This window comes from Catharus ustulatus, chromosome 12 (genome assembly GCF_009819885.2).
Source record: "Catharus ustulatus isolate bCatUst1 chromosome 12, bCatUst1.pri.v2, whole genome shotgun sequence".
Lineage (NCBI taxonomy): Eukaryota > Metazoa > Chordata > Aves > Passeriformes > Turdidae > Catharus > Catharus ustulatus.
Window position 1 is genome coordinate 1,059,993 of NC_046232.1, and position 23,672 is coordinate 1,083,664.

General features: G+C 43.0%; 1 protein-coding gene across 1 annotated transcript in view; it reads left to right on the plus strand.

Annotated features, from left to right (window-relative positions):
* LOC117001889 (ubiquitin-conjugating enzyme E2 Q2) overlaps positions 1–23,672 on the plus strand; it is a 48,189-nt gene that overhangs the window by 15,751 nt on the left and 8,766 nt on the right. The window contains exons 2-6 of the mRNA XM_033070575.1: positions 574–678; positions 9,837–9,941; positions 11,496–11,552; positions 13,353–13,493; positions 19,817–19,901. Of these exons, the coding sequence (XP_032926466.1) occupies positions 574–678; positions 9,837–9,941; positions 11,496–11,552; positions 13,353–13,493; positions 19,817–19,901 (493 nt within the window). The remainder of the gene's footprint in view (positions 1–573; positions 679–9,836; positions 9,942–11,495; positions 11,553–13,352; positions 13,494–19,816; positions 19,902–23,672) is intronic.

Here is a 23,672-nt window from a genome sequence, read left to right on the forward strand (position 1 = left end):
GAGATTTTTGGCACTGTGGTGTGCCAGTGAAACTGTCCTGCAAGACATGGGAGCTGTACTGCTCTTGTCTGTGGGTCAGTGCTGAAAGAGTTTCAGTAATCCTGTCTGAGGAGGAAATCTAAATACTCCAGGTCTTCTTGCTTTCACAGCTTTCCTTTGCAAGAAGCTGTGCTTATGTGAAAAATCAGCATCAGTTTTATTCTTTGACATGTACTGCTTGTGATTCCATTTTTTGCTAATTATCACCCATACTGCATTTTTAAATTTCTCCCTCCTGCCCCACCTGCCCCCAAGGTTTTAAACATTTCAGCACTGATTCTTATGTATATCCATCATCTGAGAAAGACAAAAGTAGGTTGAAATACTAGAACAACCAGTTGGCTGGATTTCTGGCAGTTGCCTTTGCATTGCCTAAAAATGTGGTGCTAAAAGCTCCTGTGTTACCTGGCATAGAGTAAGATAAAAGGTGATATTAATATTGGGTTCTGAAATTTTGCGGGTAAATGACTTTTAAAAGCTTTGGGATTTTTTGTTTATTTGTTGGGTCTTGTGTTGTTTGTTTCTTTTAAACAGGAATCTTACCCCTCTTCATCACCAATATGGTTTGTAGAATCAGATGACCCAAACCTGACTTCAGTCTTAGAGCGTTTAGAAGATATTAAGAAGAGCAATACTCTGGTGAGTGAAGTATTTTGGTTATTTTGGGCATTTACTTGGGCTTGTGTGTTTGCTTGGCTTTATCACGTTAACAGGTCAACTACAGTAATTTCACGACTATAAGGCGCACCCTTTTGACTAAAATTTCCCCCCGAACCCGGAAGTGCGCCTTATAGTCCGGTGCGCCTTATCTGATGTACAAAGTTGCAAAATTTGCCAACCCAGAAGTGTGAGCCGCAATGGGGGTGCAGTGCCGCAGGAGCGCTGAGTCGCGAGGAGGGGTGGGAGTGGGTCGCTGCAGCCGGCAGGAGCTGCGCGGGGAGGGAGGGAGCTGCCACCGGCCCCGGCCTCTGCTGCCCTGCAGGGAGGGAGGGAGCTGTTGACCCCGGCCTGGGCGCACGGGGAACGGGAAGCCGAGCTGCGTCAGCCAGCACCAGGTGGGAGTGCCTGGGCCCATGGCAGCTGCAGCTGCTGGGCAAGGGAAGCCGGGACCTGTGGCCGTGTGGTGGTAGCCAGGAGCTGCGAACTGCGCCGGCCGGGCGGGAGAGCGGGGGCCCGTGGCACGGGGGGGCACCTGGGGCTGTGTTTAAAGGCTGTGCCAATCTGTGAAAAATGTTTGCAAATTGAGCACCTGCCAGTAATTCGTTACTTTGTTCCACACGGCACAGCTCCTCGCTGCAATAAAAAAGTGTGAGCCGAGCCGTGACGGCAGGTGGCACCGGCCAGCGACAGCCACGTGGGGAGAGAGGGAACGGGCAGCCCCCGGCCAGCAGCAGCCACACAGGGAGAGAGGAAGTGGGCAGCCCCTGGTCAGCAGCAGCCGCGCTGGGAGAGAGGGAGCGGGCAGCGCCGCCCTGAGCCGCGGATGGTCCCGAGCCGTGGCCACCCAGAGCCCTGCCTTGGCAGCCGGGTGCGGGCAGGAGTGCCAGGTCCCACACACAGGGAGGGTGCCTGGGGCTGTGTTTAAAGGCTACGCCAATCTGTGAAAAATGTTTGCAAATGGAACACCTGCCAGTAAACTCCATGATCGTGGGATTCTGTTACTAATTCGTTCATTTGTGCACGGCATGGATCTTCATGGCAAAAAAAAAGTGCACCTTGTAGTCCGGTGTGCCTTATATAATGTACAGTAATTTCACGAATACAAGCCGCACCAATTTGACCAAAATTTTGGTGGAAACCCGGAAGTGCGGCTAATATTCCGGGGCGGCTAATCTATTATCAAAATTCTAAAAGCTGCCAACACGGAAGTGAAAGCCCGCGGCAGCCCCAAGCCAAGCTGGAGCCCGGCCGGCCCCGGCTGAGGTGGGAAAGCCTGGCAGAGGCGGGGCCAGCAGTGTCGGGGGCGGGCGGCAGAGCCTGAGCCAGCAGGGCGGGGGAGCCCGGGAGAACTGGGGCTAGCAGTGCAGGGGAGCATGGCAGAAGCAGGAAGGCCGGCGGGTGGGGCTGCCTGGCAGCGGGGGAAGCCCAGCATAATCGGGGCCAGCAGCGTGGGGGAGCCCGGCGGTGCGGGGGCCTGCAGTGCCGGCCAGGGCGAGGAAACGCGGCGGCGGTGCAGACGGGAGGGGGCGGCCGGCGAGCCTGGTGGCGGCGGCGGCAGCCCTGCCGGCGGGGCGAGCGAAAGCGGCGCTCGCGAAAGCGCCGCCCGGCGAGCGAAAGCGCCGCCGCGAGCCGCGAGCGAAAGCGCCGCCGCGAGCCGCGAAAGCGCCGCCGCTCGCAAAAGCGCCGCCGCGAGCCGCGAAAGCGCCGCAGGGCGGGCGCGGCGCTCGCGAGGCGCGGGGCGAGCGAAAGCGGCAGCGGGGCGGACAGCGAGCCCGGCGGCGGCAGCCCTGCCAGCCGGGCGAGCGAACGCGGCAGCGGGGCGGTGCTGACGGGAGAGGGGGGCCAGCGAGCCCGGCGGCGGCGGCAGCACCACCCGGCCAGCCCTGCCGAGCCGTGGCGCTGAGCTGGGCCACCCGGCCCCGTCGGCAACCATGAGCGGGCCGAGCCTGCCTGGCCCCGCCCCGAGCCAGTAAAGCCCGCTATGCCGCGATCCTCTTACTAATTGGCCAATTTGTGAAAGCTGCGCACGGATTCTCGCGACGAACGAAAGTGCGGCTAATATTCGGGGTGCGGCTTATCTATTGACAAAGACAGCAACATTGTCGAGGCACCGGGGGTGCGGCTTATAATCCGTGCGGCTTGTATTCGTGAAACTACTGTACAAAGTTGCGAAATTTGCCAACTCCTGGAGGTGTGCCTTATAGTCCGGTGCGCCTTATAGTTGTGAAATTACTGTAATTCAGTTTTAGGGTTATTTGGAGGATTTTATAAACACAGCATTCTCTTCCAAAAAAAAATTTATGAGCCAAAAGTAATCCAAAAGGCTTGAGGCAAGAAGGAAAAGATAACTTATTTTAGAGGGTAAGCATTGAAGTAAAGCTTCAGTCCCAGTAATTACAATATGAAGTTTTCTGAAAATAATTAAACAGTGAAGTGGATGAAAATGTTAAAACTGCTGAATAAAACAGCTGTTGTAGCGTTTTGTTTGCACAGAAATCAATTGCGGAGGTAAAAACTTGTACTCCTGAGAATGTATAATTCTCCAAAACATGACTGTAATACCAAGAATTCCTGGTTTCTTGAACTCTTCCCTTCTTTCTTGACCTGATAGCTTCCAGTTCATCAGAATGCTCCTTAGGTGCTGATACACGTAAGCAGTGCTGTGACTTCGGACAATTGTTATGTCAGGGAAGTCTTTGTATAGGGATTCTGATGTTGTTTTGTATTTCAGAAAACTCTCGGACCTTCTATCTTAAATACCCTTTCCATGTGACAGTGGGAGCTCAGGGGAAAGGCACATGAATATAAAAATTAACTTCCTGTCCTGTGTAGGAAACTGTCCTTGAATTGTGCTTGGAAATAAATTTCAGTTCAAATGCAGTTTGTGCCACGAAAAGGAGTATTGCAGAATGCTGCTGTTTATTAATAGACGATATGAAAATTTTGTGTTTAATTTGGTGGGCATGAATGTGATGCATACAAAACAAATCAGTCTGCAGAATATTGCTTACTGCCTGGGTTGTGTACTTAGCATTTGTCTGGTTTGGGAAAAATTGGGAATGTTCTTTCTTAGGAAAACCTACTACTTGTTTTGTTTACTGGGGTGTAATGTTCATCTAGGATATGCATTCTTAAATAAGAATGTACAAGTGTCTTTTTCTGAAGATAGTTTAGGATGCATTTGACTTCTAGCAGAAATAATTAGGAAGCTAATAAAAGTGAGAGTCTTTGTGGGCCTTGCCATAATTAAAAACAATTGTAGATGAACTTCAGTGTTTTCATTTTGTTGGATCTGATTGCACAAGATGTACATCTGTGTTTTCTATTTCAACCTAAAATTTAGACTGAACTACATTCAGAAGAGTCTTATAAATCTTGGTCCTTAAGGTTTTTTTTTCCTAGAAAGACACAGAAAGATGCAGTAGCAAAAGTCTGGCCAAATGAACTTTTTGCTTAAAGTTGCATTGCCGAAGATTGTGCAGCTTGAAGCTGGTATGGCTGATGTTGAACCTAAAGGTTCTGAGGGATATTTGCTGTGTGCAGCTGCCTGCAGGAGGCTGAAAGCTTTGCTGTAAACGTGCAAGGGACTTGCTGTGCTGAGTTGCACATGCACACAGGCTGCTTGCGTAGCTGTAAGAAAACAGCTCCTGCCATCAAGATTGTACTTGCCCATGTGAAAGGTGCTGGGTTGATGTAATAGACACCTGTGATGGCCCATTGGTTTCTCAGGAATCCTCCCTGCACTGGGCTATGCCAAGCTCAAGGCACATAGGAGTGGCTGAGGAGACAAATACTTGCACTGCAAAATCTGACTTCTTTCTTTTGCTCCAAAGACTTATTTGTTGTTTTTTTCTTCTCCTTGCAATTCTTCCCCATGGAACTCCCTCCCTTTTAATGGCACAGAGCAGCTTTGCACACAGACTTTTTGCAGCAGAGTAGCAAGGGATGGGGATTACATGTCAAAATTCAAAGGCTTCTAATTTATCACAGACTCATAAAAATTCTTTATTTAATTTAGAATAATCTAGAATGTTTCAAAATAGCTTTCATGGAATTTACTGCAGGTGAAGGATCTTTAGTTACTCTAACTCAAAGTCACTGGAACAGTCAAATTTTGAATGGAAAAAGGCATTGGACTCTTGTGGGAACTCAACTGTGCTAAAGCAGTGCCAGCACGTGTACCCTGGTTCAGCCTTGGGTAGTGCACTACCCTTCCTACCTGTCTTGTGCCATAGGGCAGGGCAGCTCTTGGCAAACTGAAGAACATGCTCTTCAGGCATGAATGTTTGGCATGGGGAAGCCTTGTCATTTGACATGGTAAAACTGACTGGTTTATGATGTTGAAATCATACTTGTGTTTCCTGGAATATATTCTGTGGCTCTGAAATTTTACTTACCTTGCACCAGCATGCTGCTTTTGCTATGAAAATTTGTCAGAACATTGAAAGTGTTGAAAGGTTATTAAGAATGTGATCAGCATGGATATCATCAGGTTTGGACAGCTTAGCTGCTTGGCTGTCAATGTTGGACAAGTTTCAGTCAGCAGATGAAGAGGCTACAGAGTTCTTTCAGCTCCTAAAGTCTCCTGAATTTCCTTCTGAAAATCAGCCACACTTTAGACTGCTACATATGAAACTACCATCTGCCTTCTAGTGGCTGTGCTATGCAAAGGAGACATCTTACTGCAATTCCCTTGTTTTGTTTAATATGATGGAAGTTACATGATGCAAGTCTGAAGCCTCAAACCTTGTTTCATGAGATGTTAAGTATAACTCTACACTATGTGGAGGTTTGCTTTTTAAGGAGAATGGGGAAATGGGATTAAATTCAGAGAGGCAGCTGTAATTCTCACACTCTAGAACTTAAACTTGCATGGAAGATGTCACAAGTAAGTACCCAATTCCTGGCATGAGAGTGTTTACAGCTTGGATAAGCTGCTGTCTTGAAGTACACTGCTGCTGTGTTAATATTTCAGATTAAGTCCCACATGCAGACATTTCAGGGAAGAATGGTGTCTCTTGCAAGCTCCCAGTGTGGCAGCAGCTATTCCTGTACTGAGTGAAAATGCAGGAATCAGCTTTGCTGTGCTCTAAAACTGCCTGAGGCTGCTGAGTGTGGGGGAGGCCAGGGGAGGTGCTGTCACTGCTACCTGATAGCCAAGTAGTGGCCACACTCCAAGTGACAAGTACTGCTTCCCTCTCTTTCCGTTTATATTCTTCTTCAGCACGTTATCAGTGCTAGGCTAAGATTTATTGATGCATTTATTTTTATTTAGATACTGTGGGTGTAGGTAGAGACACATAGAAGAATTAAGTCTTTCTATGCTTAAACTACTTCTTAAATTCATTTTTCTTGGTAATCAGGAAACAGGCCATTTCATAGTGAACCCAGCAGGATATTAATACTAGAGGTATCCTGAAATTGTGAATGTTTTCATACTGCATTAGGAAGGTCTCTTCATACATAAAAAAGCCTCCTAGTGTAGGCTGGGTTTCAGAAAAAATTGTTCTAAACTGTTATTGGATGTGCAGGACATTAAGATAGGAAACAAAATTCCAAGAGATGTTTGTGTTCTAAGCCAGCATTATGGTGTCCAGAAGAACCACCAACTTCTCAGAACTCTTGAAGCATTAAAAATTATAGAGGACAAGTACAGTAATTTCACAACCATAAGGCACACTGAACTATAAGGTGCACCCCCTGGGAATCGGCAAAATTCACAACTTTGTAGATCATATAAGGTGCACTGGACTATAAGGCGCACTTTTATTTTGCCGCGAGGCTCCGCCTCCAGCTCACCCCACGCGGTTGTTGGATGACACCCCGCCTCAACCTGGCAGCCATTGGCCCCCAGGCCTGCCTCCACCCAGCAGGGGCGGTGCCGCGAGCCACCGGGCCCCCCTGGACCCGGCAGCCATGGGCCCCGGGACTGCCTGGACCCGGGAAGGGCAGTGCTGCAGGCCCCCGGGCCCGCCTCCCCCCGGCTGCCGTGGCACTGCCGGCTCCCCCCACGGCTCACAGCTCACACTTCCGGTTTGGCAAATTTCGCAGCTTTGTACATCAGATGAGGCGCACCAGACTATAAGGCGCACTTCCGGGTTTGAGGGAAAATTTTAGTCAAAAGGGTGCGCCTTATAGTCGTGAAATTACTGTATTCTACCAATGTAATTTTTGTTATTTTGATATTGATTATAGTAATTATAACAAATTTTTAAATGTGTTGTGTTTGGTCACTTGGGGGTCTCCTTTCTACAGGTTATTCACATTGTTCCTTTACCCTGAGGGTTCTGGCTTCTGGTTGCTGTTTTCTTTGTGCTTTAGGCAGTTTGTATTCCACAGAAACTACTGGTGCACTGATAGCTCAATTCTCTTCTGTAGCCTCCAAGTATGTGTGTTAAGCATTCATTTTACATTAGTCAAACCTGTGAAGTTACCCTGGAAATACATTTAAATTAGTGATACATAACAGAAATCTGCTCTCCCTTTTGACACTCTGTTACTGTACATCCCAAGACAGACCAAACTATGCCAGGCCCTGCTTAGAGCACAGGGCTGGATCAGGTGTCCTCCAGACGTGCCTTTCAGCTCAAATTATCCTGTGATTTTATTTTGTACAGATGAGCAGAGGAGAAGGGATAACAGTGGTGGTGATCCATGGCAGAAAGATCAATGGTATTAAGTTAATTCCTGTGGAGGAAAAATGTAGCAATAAGGAAGAAGTGTGGAAGGGTGGTACAGACAGGATCAACTGCTTGCTCTGCCACCACCTTTGCAAATTGTAGACTGATTTCAAGCAAAGCAGCTGATATAGAGAAATTAGTTGCATGAAGCTAACCCTGCAGTGCAGAATCCTGCCAAGAAGGGGATCCCTGCTCTCTGTGGGTCTCTGCCTGCCCCTCCATGATGAGGTGGTGCTGAAGCACACAGGAGCTGATATGCCACCAAGCTGATAAGCTGCCACATAGTGCTGGGGCGCACAGTGGTGCCAGGGGGAATGAGAGCTGCAAAGCTGCTGGGGACCCTTGCCAGGCACAGCTCTGACTCTGCCCAGGCTGGACCAGCTCCTCCTTGTCTCCAGGTACTGCTGGTCCTGGCTTGTGCTACTGTGCTCAGGAGTGAGGGAAGCTCACAGTGTGGTAGGTCCTGGCTGCAGAAATCCCTTCTGAGTTCCAGTTCAGCTGACAGGACCTGTGGTGGGGAGGAAGCAGGGCAGGAAGCAGTTCTTAATTCTCCAGCCCTCATTGTCTCTCTGTCAAGGCACATCCAGTACTGTGCTTATCTGCTTTTCCAAGGCCACTGCTATCTGAGCAGCCCCATGCCAATGGTGGCACATCTTCCCTCAGTGCTTGGATTTGTTTTGGTATGATTCACCAAGATGTATACAAATGATTGGCTCTGTGAGAAAAATTGCAACTCCTGGAACTGTATGGTTTATGCTCCAGCTTTCCATGAGGCAGTGTTTGTGCAGAGAAAAAGTTTCTCAACACAATGTGTAGCAGTGCAAGTTTAAGCATCTTGCACCTACTGAAAATAATAGTTCTAGGGCTTGTGATTCTATCTGGCAGCTAACTTTTGGATTGATTAACCTGATTCCTGTCTGCTGAAAGATTTCCTGATGTTCTGGATACCTGGGCAGCTTCAAATAAGTGTAGAGTCTTAATGCTGATGACAAATGTGACTGTTACAGAAGGGGTTTTCCCAAAACCTCTCATGTATCTATTCCTAAGAAAGACTAAGAATTCCTAAGAAGGACTGGTGCTCCAGTTCTTTTGGTGATACCTGCTTTATTTTTGGGTTAGGTTGATTATCTGCTCTATTTTTGGGTTGGGCTGACTGTCATGAATGATGCAGAACAGCAGACATGGTATGACAGTGTTGTAATGCAGGCTGGTATCTCAGTCCATGGCTTCAGATGGATAAATAACATTCCTGTGAAACTGTGGAATTCTGTTGTAGAAGAGAAAAGCACTGAAGCTTTCAGATAGCATAAGGGCAGCATTTGCCTATTACTGCTGGTGATTTGGGCTTGGAAATGATCTCTTAACCCTGGAGAGGCTGAATTTTTCACTTCCAGTGGGGTAAGGTGAAAGCCTTTAAATTGGCCAGAGCAAGGCTTTAGGCATTTATTTTTAAATGTGTATGCAGAAATTACTTTCTTGCACACTACCCTCAACAAGTGCAAAATCTCCTTTGTATCTGGAAGAGAAGTCCATAAATGGATGTCCAGTTTCTGCAAGCTTCATCTAGGGTATTATTTTGCAAATAATGATGTGTTGATCCTTTTACAAATGGATTTTATAGGGGTTTTTTTTTGTTTTCCTACATAGCTGTGCAAGGGCAGGAAAGTATACACTGCAGCAATATAGTCTTTCATGTCTTGGCCTTAGCTAGGAATCTGAGACTGCCTGGAGAAAGTGAACAGCTGTAGAAATCAACTGAATTAGTGTGGTGATCAAAGAGCAAGCTGAATGTTTGTTTCTGCAGCAGTAAATTTTTTTTTGGCTCACATTAGTGAGTGTGAGGTGTTGCATAGTTTGCAGTTAACAGAAGCTGTAGGTTGGAAACACAAGTCAGAGATAGTGACAGACTGTGCCTCACCCTGACACAAGATCCAGCAAGCAGTGCCTGGGCTCCAACTCAGAGCCTGCCTGGCTCCTGGTGCTTGGGCAGGGTTGGTTGACTCTCTTCTTCATGTGCCCTGTAAAGGAATTGCAGCTATAGAAAACCAGACTGCTCCTCCTTGGTTTTTTGAAGATAAGGTTATTTAAACTAGGAAATGGGAATGGCCTGCTTTGTCTCATGGGATGTGATAATTTGCTTATTCCATAGTGATGTGTGGCTCAGACACCTATGTATGCAATAGGTACTGCTGTTAGGGCAAATTGTTTTTCTGCTCATGGCTTTCTCCTTAGACATAGAAAGATGAATGGGAGTCATCGTTAACTTGCCATGTCCTTGAGTTTCTATTGTGGGGATTTTACTACAAAGATGACAGAGGAAATTTTATTCCAGCCTGAGCAGATTTAAATGCTGTGCACTGACTTTAAGTTCAGTATCAATGCGTGAGGAAAATTCAAAACATGTTTCTCTGTGCTTTGGTTTACATCAACATATCTATGTTTTCTTGTTTTTTGTAGCTTCTTCAGCAGCTGAAGCGATTAATATGTGACCTCTGCAGATTATATAATCTTCCTCAGCATCCAGATGTTGAAATGTTAGACCAGCCATTGCCAGCTGGACAGGTAAATTAAAAAGCTGTGGATACCTTCTTATGCCAGCAAAGGAATTGCTTTTTTAACCCCAAGAAACAAGATAATGAGAATGATTAAACCTTGTGTAAACCAGAACTGAGATATTAAGCACTCTGCATTATGGTGTCTTTAATCTGAGTTTTGTTTGCAAAATCCATTTAATAATGGTGTGTGATATTATTGCACAATTCCCTTTCAAGTTTCTGTATCACTGAAAGGTGTGTATGTGATGCCAGTGCTGTCAAGTTTAATTCCCTCCTAAACACTGTTCAAGCCAATTTCTGTGCACTTGGAGTGCTTCCCAAACTTACTTTTTCTGGAATATTTGGCTCTTTGTTGAAAAGTATGTGTTTCACAGTGTGTGCTTGGATGAACTCCTGTTGATGTTTTGCTTCTTCAAACCCTTGCAGAGATGTGGGATACCAAGGCCATATGCTACTTTGGGTGGGGAGTGCACTTGAAAAATTAAGAATTGTGAAGACCTGTGAGGTGTTCTTCTTAACCAAAATGTTTTGTACTGTGCTGGAAACAGAACTGATAATTGACAGTAATTGTTCTTTTTTGTATTTTTAATAAGATTATGAGATGTTCTTTTGCACACATTAAGGTGACATGACAGCTAAAATACTCCTGTAGAATAACAGATGGCTTTTCTGTGGTGACAATACTATAGTCATGACAAAGAACTTGCTTAATTTTTGGTCACATGCCAAACTGTAATCTATAGGTGTTTCTGTGAGCTCCCCACTCAGCAGTGCGGCTGTAAGGCAATGGGCTGTGCTGAATGGTCTCACATGTGCTGTGAAACACAGCATTAAATAAGAGGGGCCTTATTAAATTAAATAAGAGGGGCCTTAGTGACACTGACCAAAGATTCATCTGGTCCCATATATTGTCCGCAGCAGTGTCATTCCTCCTTTGCCAAAGGCAGAGTGAGCAGAGTATAAGCACATCAGAATGCTCCTGAGGATTTCTGCAGCTCAGACTTCCTGTGCTTGGAGTGGAATCCTGAAAGAGAAAGTCATAAAAATGACCTCAGTGTGTTGTTTTGGTATTTCCTCAAGTAGTGTAATAGCAGTGGCTACATGGTGATAGTAGTGACCATGTGAAAGTTCTAGTGAGAAAAAGAATCTGTTAAGTTCTAGGGGTCTAAAGTTGGTTGAGTCTTTTTTTCTTTCTAGGGTGTAGCATGTAGATGGGTTCTACTCAGAGCCATGATCTGATTTCATAGTTGAGACATCATGGATTGTTACCCACTTGTTGCATTTGTCACTGTCTCAGAACAGGATGTTCCTTATCTGAATCTGAAGTTTCTACTTGCAACTTAATTGGAATTAATGTAGACATTCTATTTTTGCTTCATGTAAAAGTCTCTTCACTGTCATACTCCAGGAAAGCATCTTTATGCATCTTACCCTTATCTGCAAAGGACTGAAGTTTAACATATAACTTTTGCATTTACTGTATGTTCTCTTTGAGAGTAGACTTGCTGATTTTGAAAGCAAGAAGCAGAATTTATGCAGAACCTTCATTTTTGTATTGCAGAATGGAACAACAGAAGAAGTCACATCAGAGGAGGAGGAAGAAGATGATATGGGTGAAGTATGTCTATATATGAAGTTGTTGTCCTAATCCAGTAGAATTTTGGCATTTTGCTCTGCAATATCTGGCTAATAATGAAACCAAACTGTAAAATGTAACCTCCCTGGAGCTCAACAGAAGAGAAATTAAAATTTGGATGTTTACCTGAATGTCAGCTTTCCCTTCAACCAGAAAACTAGTGAAATTTTCTTCTTAAACCTAGATCTCAGCTTTGAGGTACTTGGATACAGAGAATTGGACATCTGTTTGTGCTTTAGTCAAACAATACATAACATTGTGTGCCAAATCAGTAAGTTTTTGCATTGTTAACTCCTATTTCAAGCAGCATGTGAACTGGCTCTGATACAGTTGGAAGTGCCTCCCAAAGTGAAGTAGACTGGCTAAGAATAAATCAGTTTGCTGACTCATTAAATGGGTGAGCTAGTTTTTGAGTGTAATAAATTGAAGGAAATGGAAGGACATCAAAACAGACACACTGAATTTTTATGTTCATGTCTGGCAACATGGGGCTCTCTTTAATGAGCTTTTTAGTTGTAAGAACCACCCTTTTTGCTTGCTTCTGCTATATGTTAGAATAGCTCTGAGATGCTTGCTTTCTATACCACTACAGATTGCCTTATTATAATAGAACTGTTCTGACTACTTCGGATTTAGATTTTTAATGAAGGTGTAGCAAGAATGAACAACTCTCTGAATAAATGATCTTCCTATAGGAAGGATCTAAATGTTACCAAGTTGTTAAATTAATTTGAAGCACCCTTTCTTGCACCATATTTCACCTGATGCAGGCTAAGTTTGCTGGAGCTGGTGTTTCTGTAAAGGTGGTGTGTCCCACATCCTGCTGCCACCAGGCTCTGATTGCTTGCAGAGGGCTAGAGTAGCCTTTTGCATTCTTTGGGTAACGTTGTACAAAAAAGAAATGGTCTGCCATTATCTATCAGCTGTTAGTGGGTGCAGTGTGTGTGGCAGTGATATCTGCAACCTGTAATCTAGTCCCAGTTCTAAATGGAGAAGCAGTTTAGAATTCCTCAGCTCTATCACTGGAGGAACATGAGCACTTTGAGGAAAACTCAGTGTAATAGCTGTTACAGCTGAAGGAAACAGTGTTGTCAAATGTACCAGGTGTTTCTTCTGATATAGGGCATCCCTGAATTTGAGCTTTCCTGCCAAACAAGATAAGCCTGTCTCAGGATACAGAGTGGAGGGGTTTTAGTGCTTTGGTACAGAACATAGAATCAAGGTGTTGGCTTGTGTGATCAGAATGCTTGACCACAGAATTGTCTTATGTCCTGATTCCAAAATTACGGCATCTAATCTTCAGCAGAAATGTTAACCTTGAATAAAGTACACATAGTTTTCTAATATTTAACTTTCTTGAAGGGTTACTGTAGCCCTGTTAATCACTGCTTGCAAGAAATGTGGCATAGCTAGGATTCTAATTGCAAGAGTATGCTTTTGGAACCTCTTGGAGCCACCCTAACTTGGGGTTTGGATTCTCTAGTCTGGTTTGCTACCTGCTTCACTGGGCTAATTCTCTAGTCTTGTCTTCTTGCAGAGGTTGTGCTTGTTTCTGTGACCTGAAATGTGCTGTGAATTTGGGGTTCATTTGTGTTTTGAAGGCTCTCTATACTTCCAATGGATATGTTGGCTGAGGGTGAAGTTAGAACAGAAGTGGCATCCAACAATGACAAATCCATAATGCTGTGCAGTATGTGACTATATCCCACATGTCCTTGGAGAGGGTTTCACTGAATGAAGAGCACTGTACAGTTACTTACAATTAACTTCTCTCTCTTGTAGGACATTGAAGATCTGGATCACTATGATATGAAGGAGGAGGAACCCGTTGATGGGAAGAAATCTGAGGATGAAGGCATTGAAAAAGAAAATCTTGCAATCTTAGAAAAAATCAGAAAAAATCAAAGGCAAGATCACTTAAATGTGAGTTAATGATTCCATGCTTCTTCATTGCAGTATTTCAGACTTTAAAATAGAGATGGTTTTCAGCAAAGAAAGCCCCCTGCCATGCACCTAGACATAAATTAACCTGTAGCTGTTTCACTGCTTATCTCCAGAGGTGTCCATGTGGTTGTCCCTCTGTTTCTTGCTTGATGCCTTTGTTACCAACATTAATTCTCCTTGCATAGTCAGCAGAATGCATCTAGACTGTGAGTGACTTTTGTTGCTGAACCCTTATTAAAGTTAAAAAAACCTAAAGCCATAATTAAAATTACCTGTATTAAAAGTCATGCATGACTTAAAATACTTAGTAAACCTGTGCTTTAAATCCATTTTATGCATGAGTTTTTCAGTAATAGTTGTGCCACCTGGAAATTACTGACAGCTGGTGGATTGTTGTGCAGTTTTTTTATTGCCATGTGTAAAGCAAGGGGCCTTCAGCAATCTGAAGCTTTGTTGTCAGTTTTCTGAGTGATCTTGCCAGCAGGCAGTTGTAGAAAGTGTTTGCTCTCCAGAGGCTTAGAAGTGTTCTGTCCCAAGAGCCAGGTTCCAGAGGGGCTTCTCCTTCTCAAGGGTGCATGTAGGAGAGTGTGATGTCATACAACCTTAATTTCATTTACCCTGACTCCCAAAGAAATCAAAGCTTTTGTTTCATAGAGGCTTAAAAATGTGTAAAAAACTTAATATTTCTGTTCATGATCTGCTTCATCCAAAGGGTTTTAGAATTTTAGCACCCAAACCTGGTTGGCATTGTAGCGTTCAACTGCAGGTAAATGTAAGGTCCCAAACTGCTTTGGCTGTATAGCCAAGTCAGGTTTTGAGACTTGGCTAACCATAAGCACAACTCTCACTTACTGGTTTTGTTTACACTTGAATTTTCACACTTTGAGAAGATAGCTAGTGAGGTTTTGTATGTTTCTGTGTGTGTAACTCAACTCCTAATAGTAAGGAGTCTTTAATGGTTAAAGAAAATATATCCTCTTGCAGCCTGAAAGGCATGGCCTGCTTTACAATCACCTAAAATTTGGTAGACCAGAAAGGTTTTTGTAGTGTCAACATTCTTCCTTGGTGCAGAAAGCCTCAAGTTTTCAACTGCAGATTTTCTTTTGCTATCTGTTCTTTTCCCATTTGGTGAATGCTACCTTTCCTTTTGCTTTTTCCCTCCACGTTTAGTGGAGCTGCAATGAACACTGCTGGTGTTCTGTTTGACAACAGCAGATTCAACTTACATAATAGCTGTTTCTCATGCCAAGACACTCTGGTTGATGCTGGTGCATAAACAAGGTCAGCTGAGTACAGGGAACAGGGTATTCAGCTGCTGCTGAGGAACTGTGGTATTTTTGTGGGTCACCAGAAATAGCTGTGCTGCTGAAGTAATTTCTCCAAGGACTTGTCAGGGTTTACTCGTAGGTGATGGAGAACCAAAAGTTATAGCTGTGCTACTGACCTAGGAAAGAGCTAATCCAGTAGCACCTTCTTGGTCCTCCATGCTGTTAAAAGAGGGGGCTTCTAACAGAATGTGTTAATTCTAATAGCATGTGCTCTCTGAGAGCAGAGATTTGCTGAGTATCCTAACCCAAAGCAAAATTTAAATCAGCCCTCACAACTGGGTTTCTTGGGGCCAGTATGAGTTTCACAAACCTAAATGCAGTGACTAAAGCCAGTCTGGTTTTTCACAGGAGCCATGCAGCCTTTTGGGATACTGTTTCCTTTGCAGAGGCCAGTAAAACAAACACATGCCATGTACATGCTGCTTGTTGGAGAAGGGAATGTGCAGCATAATCTAGGGCTTTGACTGGTGCCCAGGGCAACCAGAAGACTTTCCAGTTCCTTTCCATGGTCTTTGGCCCAAGTCCATGAGTGTCCTCTCTCCCCTTAGCTGCAGTTACAGACTCTGCTCAAGGCTTGTTCATGGCAAAGCAGTGCATGCACTTCCATTCTCATTTTTTCCTGATAGCTTAAAGACATTTTTCTGCTTTTCAAGCTGTTGTCATAGGAGTGTGTAGGGTTTATGTGTGTTGTACAAGTTAAGAATGTGTGTTTACTAATTTTGTAAATGAGTTCTTTCCTTGGCAGTGTCCTTAATCCTATTCTTCTTGCAGGCATCAGGAAATAAATTTGGCTCATGGTACAGTATGTAACTTGGAGCAAGAATTAATCCTCCTCTTAACATTATAATAACTTTAAAGAACCACTTTCTTACTTGGAGTTAAAAAAGGTCTTTGAACTGGAATCATTAACTTCAAATATTTAACAACTTGCTGCTGCTTGCTTTTCAGAGGTCTCTCCCCACAGTCATTTTAGAGATTAATGCCTTTCTTATTTAGATAATGCTATTAGCTTTTCCTGTTTCATACTGAGGAGTTTAAGCACTTCCCTTTAGAAGTCTCCAATGTCTCTACTTTCATCTGCAGATTTTATGAAATCTAAGATGTCACTTCTATTTTTAGTCTAATCCTTGAAGGAAGTATGAACTTACTTTAACTTCTAGGAATGAAGAGGTATGGAGAAAGTTCAGTGACAATGGAACTTTTGTTCTTTAAACTCTTCTTGGGTCATTTTAGATTTCAGTTTATTATCTTGGAGAAGTTTTCATATTTTGTTTCATCAGATAATTTTTGGTCTTTTGGCTAAATCTTCTGAAAGGTATTGTGTGAAGAGGTTTCTTGTAGTGTTCTGATGTGTTCACAGTATTTTTCTGAACAGACACAAAACAAACAATCATATCTTTGGATATAAAACTGCAGTGAACTGCACCTCCTATCCCCTATAGCCTGGCGGGGAGAGCAGGCTATTTGGGTACATTTTGAGGGTTGGAAGGAGGGGGAAAAGCCCTGATGTCTCTGTGGCCTTAGTACAGCAGGGCAATGGCAGGTGCTGCTCCAGCTGCACCATGAGTTTCATGGTTCCAGCAGTGGCTCATCCTTGGTGGGAAGAGTTTGAGAACAGGACAGAAGTGATGCAGCTCGTGTATATTTTTCATGTCCAACGGTTTTGGCTGTGAGAATTCCTGCATCAGGTATTTCTGTTATTTGCAGCTCTCAGCAGCTGGCATGTTGCCAGCATAGATGTTTGTCTCTTGTAGCAGGGATTTCTCCAGCATACCTACTCATTGTTCTGGAGAGTCACAAAATATGCTGGTACAGGACAGGATGATTCAGTGAGACTTTTGTGCCTATTTGGTTACTTATTAGGGAAAAAGTCACTTAAGTCTGGTCTGGCAGTTCATATGGCTACTTCAAATGAAATGACTTTGCCTTCCTGCTCTTGGATCAGCCCCATGTGACAGATAACTGTCAGATGCCATGATTGACCACTTCTGTTTGAGGCAGTTGCACCCATAAATCTTACTGTCACCATTTGAGAAATGGGAACTTTATCTCCCTTGGAGTGTCAAGTCCCACTTTTCCAGAAGGATACTGTTATTTATATCTGAGTTCAGTCTTTGAAATGATAACTTACATGTAGTGAGTTATGGAAAAATTTTTTAATTTTAGTATCACTGTAGTCAAAACTGACCTCTATGCTCTGTATCATGCAGTGGTGGGATGCAAGTTGTGCTCTCCTCTAAACTGCACTTCACAAGAGCCCCAGAACCTCAGGTGACACCAGGAGCCCCAGAACCCTCAGGTGACACCAGGATGGAGACGTGCTGCTGGACAGTGGTGCCTGGCATTAGGCTTACCAGAGGTTTAGCTGTTACCTTCCTCTGCAAGCTCCTCCAAGGGTAGTTCAGAGTACATCAAATAAGCTCCTATGCTAAACTGCTTAACTTAAGCTTGCTATCCTCTTTCTCCTGATTGTAGGTTACTGGTTTACAGCCCATCTATTTTTTAGAGTAGCAAGTGTAACTATATTTAGTGCTTCTGTGTAAGGAATGGGCAGCCCAACCAGACACTCCTAGGGAAAAAAAGTGAAAAACAAAGTGTGCTGAGGCTTGCTTACACACTCCAGCTGACCTCTTCAATACCACCTCATTCATCAGCAGTTTTAATGGCAATCAGGGCCATGTGGGTGTGCTAAGCTTTGGGGTTTAAATGTCTCCAGTACAGAAGATGCTTAAATTTTCATTTGTCAAGATGAACTTCCAACATCATGATCATGTATAGAAATTCAGTCATTTAATTGGATGGGAATAGAGATGCAGTGAGAGGTAGTTTTCCACAGGATGTCTTTAACCCTCTAACTTGCTCTTAAATTACCTGTATTTATAGATTGGCAATCTGTGAAAAGTGTAAGAAAATTCATTCTTTGAGTAAGAAATACAGTGGCAGGGGCGAAGACCTGCACAGCTCTGCTCAAAAGAAAACCAAAATCTTGACACTTGTCTGTGAAATCTCTTCCCTCCAGACTCAACATACTGATGAGTTTCAATGCTCACAAAGTACAGCAACTGTACCAAGAATGGTGGTGAGCACTGTTGTGTTAACTGATTAAGTGTAATGCTTCCTTTTTCTAATCTGTAAATAGTGGGCATTAATAGTAGTAATAAGCAGATATTGCATATAAACAACCTTTTTCCATGAGATTTAATGTACTTGGTGTTTGAGAAATCCCTTCTTTGTCTGATACTGCTCTATAGAGAGGGGTGTAGTAAATGGAGAAATTATTTATGTAGCTTTTGTTTAATCAGATGAAAGGAGTTACGTTTTATTTGCATGTTTAATTACAAGGTTCATCCTTCATACTGGTCTGTTAAGAAAAACGAATGGAATTCCAGAAATCTGCATAATTAAATCCAAAGGTGTATGAAAATGAGTACAGTAATTTCACAACCGTAAGATGCACCGGACTATAAGGCGCACCTCCGGGTTTGGGACAAAATTTTAGTCAAAAGGGTGCGCTTTATAGTTGTGAAATTACTGTAGCCCTAAAAGAAAAGTCTAGAGATTCTGGTGTGAAGCTCAGTGTAGGATTTGGTACTACTGGACAGAGAAGATAGAAGACTATGTGGAGGCTTTACCATCAAGTAACTGTAATTTTTATTAAGAAATAATCTAATCCTACAATTAAGACCTTGTAGAATATAAAACATCACTGTGGACTTCAAGCAGACAGGGAGGATATTTCAGGTATTAGGCAGGGGTCACAACTGCTTCAAATTCTTCCAGAAATACTTCTCTGTCCAAAAGGATGTGTTTCTAGGTTCATAGTCTCTGGTAAGAAACTGAAGAAATAAGAATCTTTGAATTTTTAGATGGAGTAAAAAAACAGCCTCATCAGCTTACTCATTCAGTACTTCATAGACAGGCAGGATTATTCCAAGTGGGTCTATTTGGTTTGGTAGTAGGGTAGTTTTATTGTTTTGTCATGGTTTCTCCCCCCAGCATGCTTATGAGCTCCCTATGTTAGCCTGCGTTTCAGTGGCAGTGACTGAAGAGCAGGGGCAGAAGGGAACTGCAAAGGTCCAATGGAATAAACCACCCTTGGCAAACACTGCTGCTGAAAGCCCAAGTCACAGGGTCAGGCTTTGGGGTGGGAACTGCCTCAGCTTATTTGGAGTCCTAGTTCTTATTCTGTATTTTAAATCTCACAGTGCTAACTTTTATCTCTCTATTATTCAAATCTCTTGAACCTAAAGTGGTATTTTGGGTGGGATATATGAGCAGAGTAATCACATAACATACAAGAAAATAGTGTTTTAAGTTTTCTCTCACTTTGAGGTGCTGAGCAGTACAGAACTGAGCTCTAAAAGAACAGAAGACACTTTGCCCTGCTTGCATAAATCACAAGAACTATGACAAGTCACAACAAATATTTTGTATTTTAAGGTTTACTTACCTTTGTCTTCCTCTGTGTAGATGCTGATTTTTTTTTTTCACTCAATTGCAATAAATAGTGCTTTTGTTCCACTGGTTGGTCTTATTCTCTGGAAGCTGCTGTTCTAGAGTGGATACTTCCCAACTCCTGTACCATTTTCAATGACTAAATAAAAATATTCCTCTGAGAAAGCAATAAAACCTCATGTGTAGAAGCTCCGTCTTAGGATTCGACTTGCTCTTCTTCCCAGTGTGTAAAAGCAGAATGTAAAATGAAATATTTCACTCTGAGATGTGCTGTGCATCCGTCTTGGAAATTAAAGTGCCAAAGATTTAGGTCCTTTACAAAAAAATATCCATTGTACTTTGATTAAAAGTTTGTACCTATAGCATTTAGTGCTGCTTTGGAGTAGACTTTGCTCACTAGAATATTTAATTTTTCAGAAATTAATATATCAATATCTTCTATTTAGTGTAACTTTGTCATGTGAAGCTGTTTGTAAATATGACTTTTCACTTATTTGGGGTCTTTTTTGTTTGTTTCAGGGTGCAGTCTCTGGGTCAGTTCAGGCTTCAGATCGACTCATGAAAGAACTCAGGGATATATATAGATCGCAGAGTTATAAAACAGGTAAAATGCCTCAGATTTCCCTTGCTCTAAAGTATACTTTAAATGAATTCTCTTGGGAAATACTTCCTGCTAACTTTTCTGTGTTTTGTTGTGCCATGTTTGTTACATGCATATGTGTTTGTGTGTGCACATATGAAAATACATTGATCCATTTTATGTACTCTTATTACATAAAGCAGTTTATTTGTGGAGAAAAGTAAGAACATGTATTCCTGGGAATAATTATATGAATTAGAGTGGAAAACAAGCTTATATATTAAATTACTTTGAATAATGACCTGTGATTATCTTTGGGTGGTGGATGGCTGTTTCATTTGTTCCCTATAGGAGCTGTAGCTGAACTAGCTCAGCAAAGGATTCCGCATATTGAATTGTCTGGGTGTTACCATATGAGAAACAGGAATTGCACAGATTTTGGACAAGTTGTGTTCCTCTAGGTCTGCCAAATAAACAGCTTCATCACTGCAGCCAGGTGTGGGAAAAGGAGGAATGCCTCATTAGAGAGTCAGTATAAACTTAAATACTCCTTCACATTTCTGAACTTCTGCCCATATTTATTTGTAGTGGACTTAATTCTCACTTGGCTATGCCATTTTAATTGTGTGTAAAAGAGCAGATGTGGGGAGACAACAGGATCCTGTTTTGATTTGTCATATTTAACTTTCAGGTCAATTGCTTCATGCATGGAAATGCTGGGGACAGTGGTAAAATGTCTGGGGTATAAATTTGATGAGGTAACCTAGTGTTGATCTAATGCAACCTCTTCCTTTTACCTTTGTTGCCCTGAGTGCTCCCAGGGTGCCCCAGCCACATCTCTATGGGAAGGAGTGGGTTTGTGGCTCTAGGGAGGAGAATCTCTGAAGTCCTGGGGGATGCTTTAGTGCTCAGATTTGAGCTTCAGGGTTTGTTTTGGTGATGACAGCTAAGCTGCCTGTAACACGCAGACTGTAAGGAGTACTGTGGGGTGCTCAGTGGTACCCCTGGAGCTCCAGGTGGGGCCTGGGGCAGGGGTGGTCTGAGGAGAGGTTTAGGATCTCTAGTAATTCCATTTTTGGCTTTAGATAAACACATCTTAAGGAGCTGCAAAAGACTGATCTCCACGTAGGAAAGCATACTCTAAATTATGAGCAAGAGCAAATCTTTGCTGAACTTTACAGAAAGTTGAGTTTCTAAAGGGTGAGTGCAGTAGCTTAGAGCCTATGACTTTGGAAATCTATAAAAATACTGCAACTGGATGCTTCGTGTTGATCTCTACAACGTGGCAATGAAGTAGTGTCAAGTGGAGGTTGACACTACAAAGATGATGGCAGTTCTGCTTTGGAACGCTGTCCTACTGACACATTTATTGCATTTTGCCAGTAAATTCATGCTGTTTGTTATAAAACTTACCTAGATTCATTGCTTATGGTTTCATTTATTCTTTGACTTTGAGTGAATTTCTGTTCTCGGTTCTTTTCCTTTGCACACTACTCCTGCTTCCATAGCCCAGTTCTGTGCACAGGCTGTGGCAGCTAATTGGCTCTTTAATGTCATTTTTGTATGGAGTATTGCCCCATGGTCATTTTACCCTAAATTTAATTTCTTCCTACTGATGCACAAAGGGAACCATTGTGAAACTCCCATGTTCTGGTAACTGGTGCAAGCTAATTTAACGCTGTTTTCATTTCTTTGTAACACCACTCAGAAAGGCTAGGGCTGAGTTTTAGTTGAGTAAGGATGACTTTATTTACAGTAATTTCACGAGTATAAGGTGCACCAGATTATAAGGCGCACTTCCGGGTGTTGGCAAATTTCCGAACTTTGTCCATATATAAGGCGCACCGGACTATAAGGCGCACCTTTTATTTTATTTTTTTTTTAAGCGAGGATCTGCACGCAACAAAGTAATGAATAAGTAACGGGATCGCAGGGTTTACTGCCAGGTGCTCAATTTGCAAACATTTTTCACAGATTGGTGTAGCCTTTAAACACAGCCCCAGGCGCCCTCCCTGTGCCGTGGGCCCCGGCACTCCCACCTGCCCCTGGCGCCGGCCACGCCACCTCGCGGCTCCCATGGGGCCACCCCCACCACCCTCACGGCTCAGCTTGTGGCTCGCACTTCCGGTCTGGCAAATTTCCAAACTTTGTCCATATATAAGGCGCACCGGATTATAAGGCGCCCTTCCGGGTTTCAATCAAAATTTTAGTCAAAAGGGTGCGCCTTATAGTAGTGAAATTACTGTAGTTTGCGTGAGGTTACATGTTTTTAGGACTGACAGTAGGACAGCACTGGAAGTTCTAAAGTGAATAATACTTGTAGCAGAAGTCTTTTAAATATTTCTTTTCTATTAGACTGTTTTATAAAAAAAGTGCTATTAAAGGACAGTGGCTTCAATTGTAGGTGTGCATTCAAGGTAGTATCTAATTTAGAAATTAATTTGTTTTATCAAATGAAGCAATGCTGCTTCATTTCAAGCAAAAGATCACAAGCTTGCTCTCAACAGCAAAGTTGTTTACCTACCTGGGGAATCTAGGCGAAGAATTGCCCTTAAAGAAACAGAAAATAATTTTCTTAGGAAGTTCTCTTGTGATCTTCCATTGTTTAGCACAGTGTCAGGAGCCTTACTTTAACTTACTGCCTTGTCTGCAGTAAATATTCTTTGCTCCCATTTGGGTGCAGGTGAAAGAAAATATTCTGGATACAAAAATGGAATAGATTTGTCATTAATGGGAGTTGACAATGAGCAGAGTTCTGAATGTGAATTCTTGTTACATCAGAGCAATACAATTTGAAATTCTTACAGTTTGTGACTTACACTAAGGTCAGTTCAGAAAATAGTGTCCTTGGATCTGGGGAATTGGAAAAGGCCTTGATAGCTCCTTTGGTTGATCCTCAAACAGATGTCATGTCTCTGAAGTAGTTGTTGATTAAAAGGGACATGGATAGCACAGTGAGTATGTGTTCAGGCCCACGTTCTAGACAGAGAAAAATTAGAAATTGTGCTCTTGGCTGCAGTACCCACTTGTTACGGCACTCAGTAAAGAAAAACAAGCATGGGTGCTTTAACTTATGTGCCAAGTTTTGAAATGCTTTAGAAATAAAGGTGTCTGGACAGCTAGAAATGTCATCTGTACTCCAGGTACTAATGCTTTTAAGTTTCAACTGCAAGATTATTTTTATGCTAGAATAATAAAACTCAGAAATGAATACCCCTCCATTCCTTGGGGAGAAGGTGGTGAGTGCATCCTGGTGGTTGCATTGCCTTCAGAAATCCTAGGCAGGTTCCTGGTTTGCATATGGCTTCCAACTCATCAGGTCAACAACAAAGATGCTGTTAAATATTAGGCCACGTAACAAGTTTAATAATAGTGGGTTAGTCTATATGCATGAATATTGTGTAAAAGAAGAGGTTTAACTTTCGTACATGACTGATACCACACTCTAAATCTTGTCTGGTGGTTAAAGATTTATTGCTTTTTCCAGAGCTGCTTGTGAATTTGTGCAGAGAGGAAGCTCTGACTGTACAAGAAAATGGCAGATCATTTCCATCCTTGCCTGGGAGTGAAATGTACAACTGTTGTCTAACATGCTTCAAACAGGCTGAAAGTCAGCAACTGGCTCCCACAGCCCATTCCATTCTTCACATGCATCATCCTGGCTTCCTCACTCAGCTGTTGGGAAAGTGCTTCATCCACTGCAGGATCTCCTCTTTATGGGGTTTCTGCTGCATACACTGTCCTTTGTGCCTGTACTGATGAGAACCTGTGAAACAATACGGCACACTGTGCTGT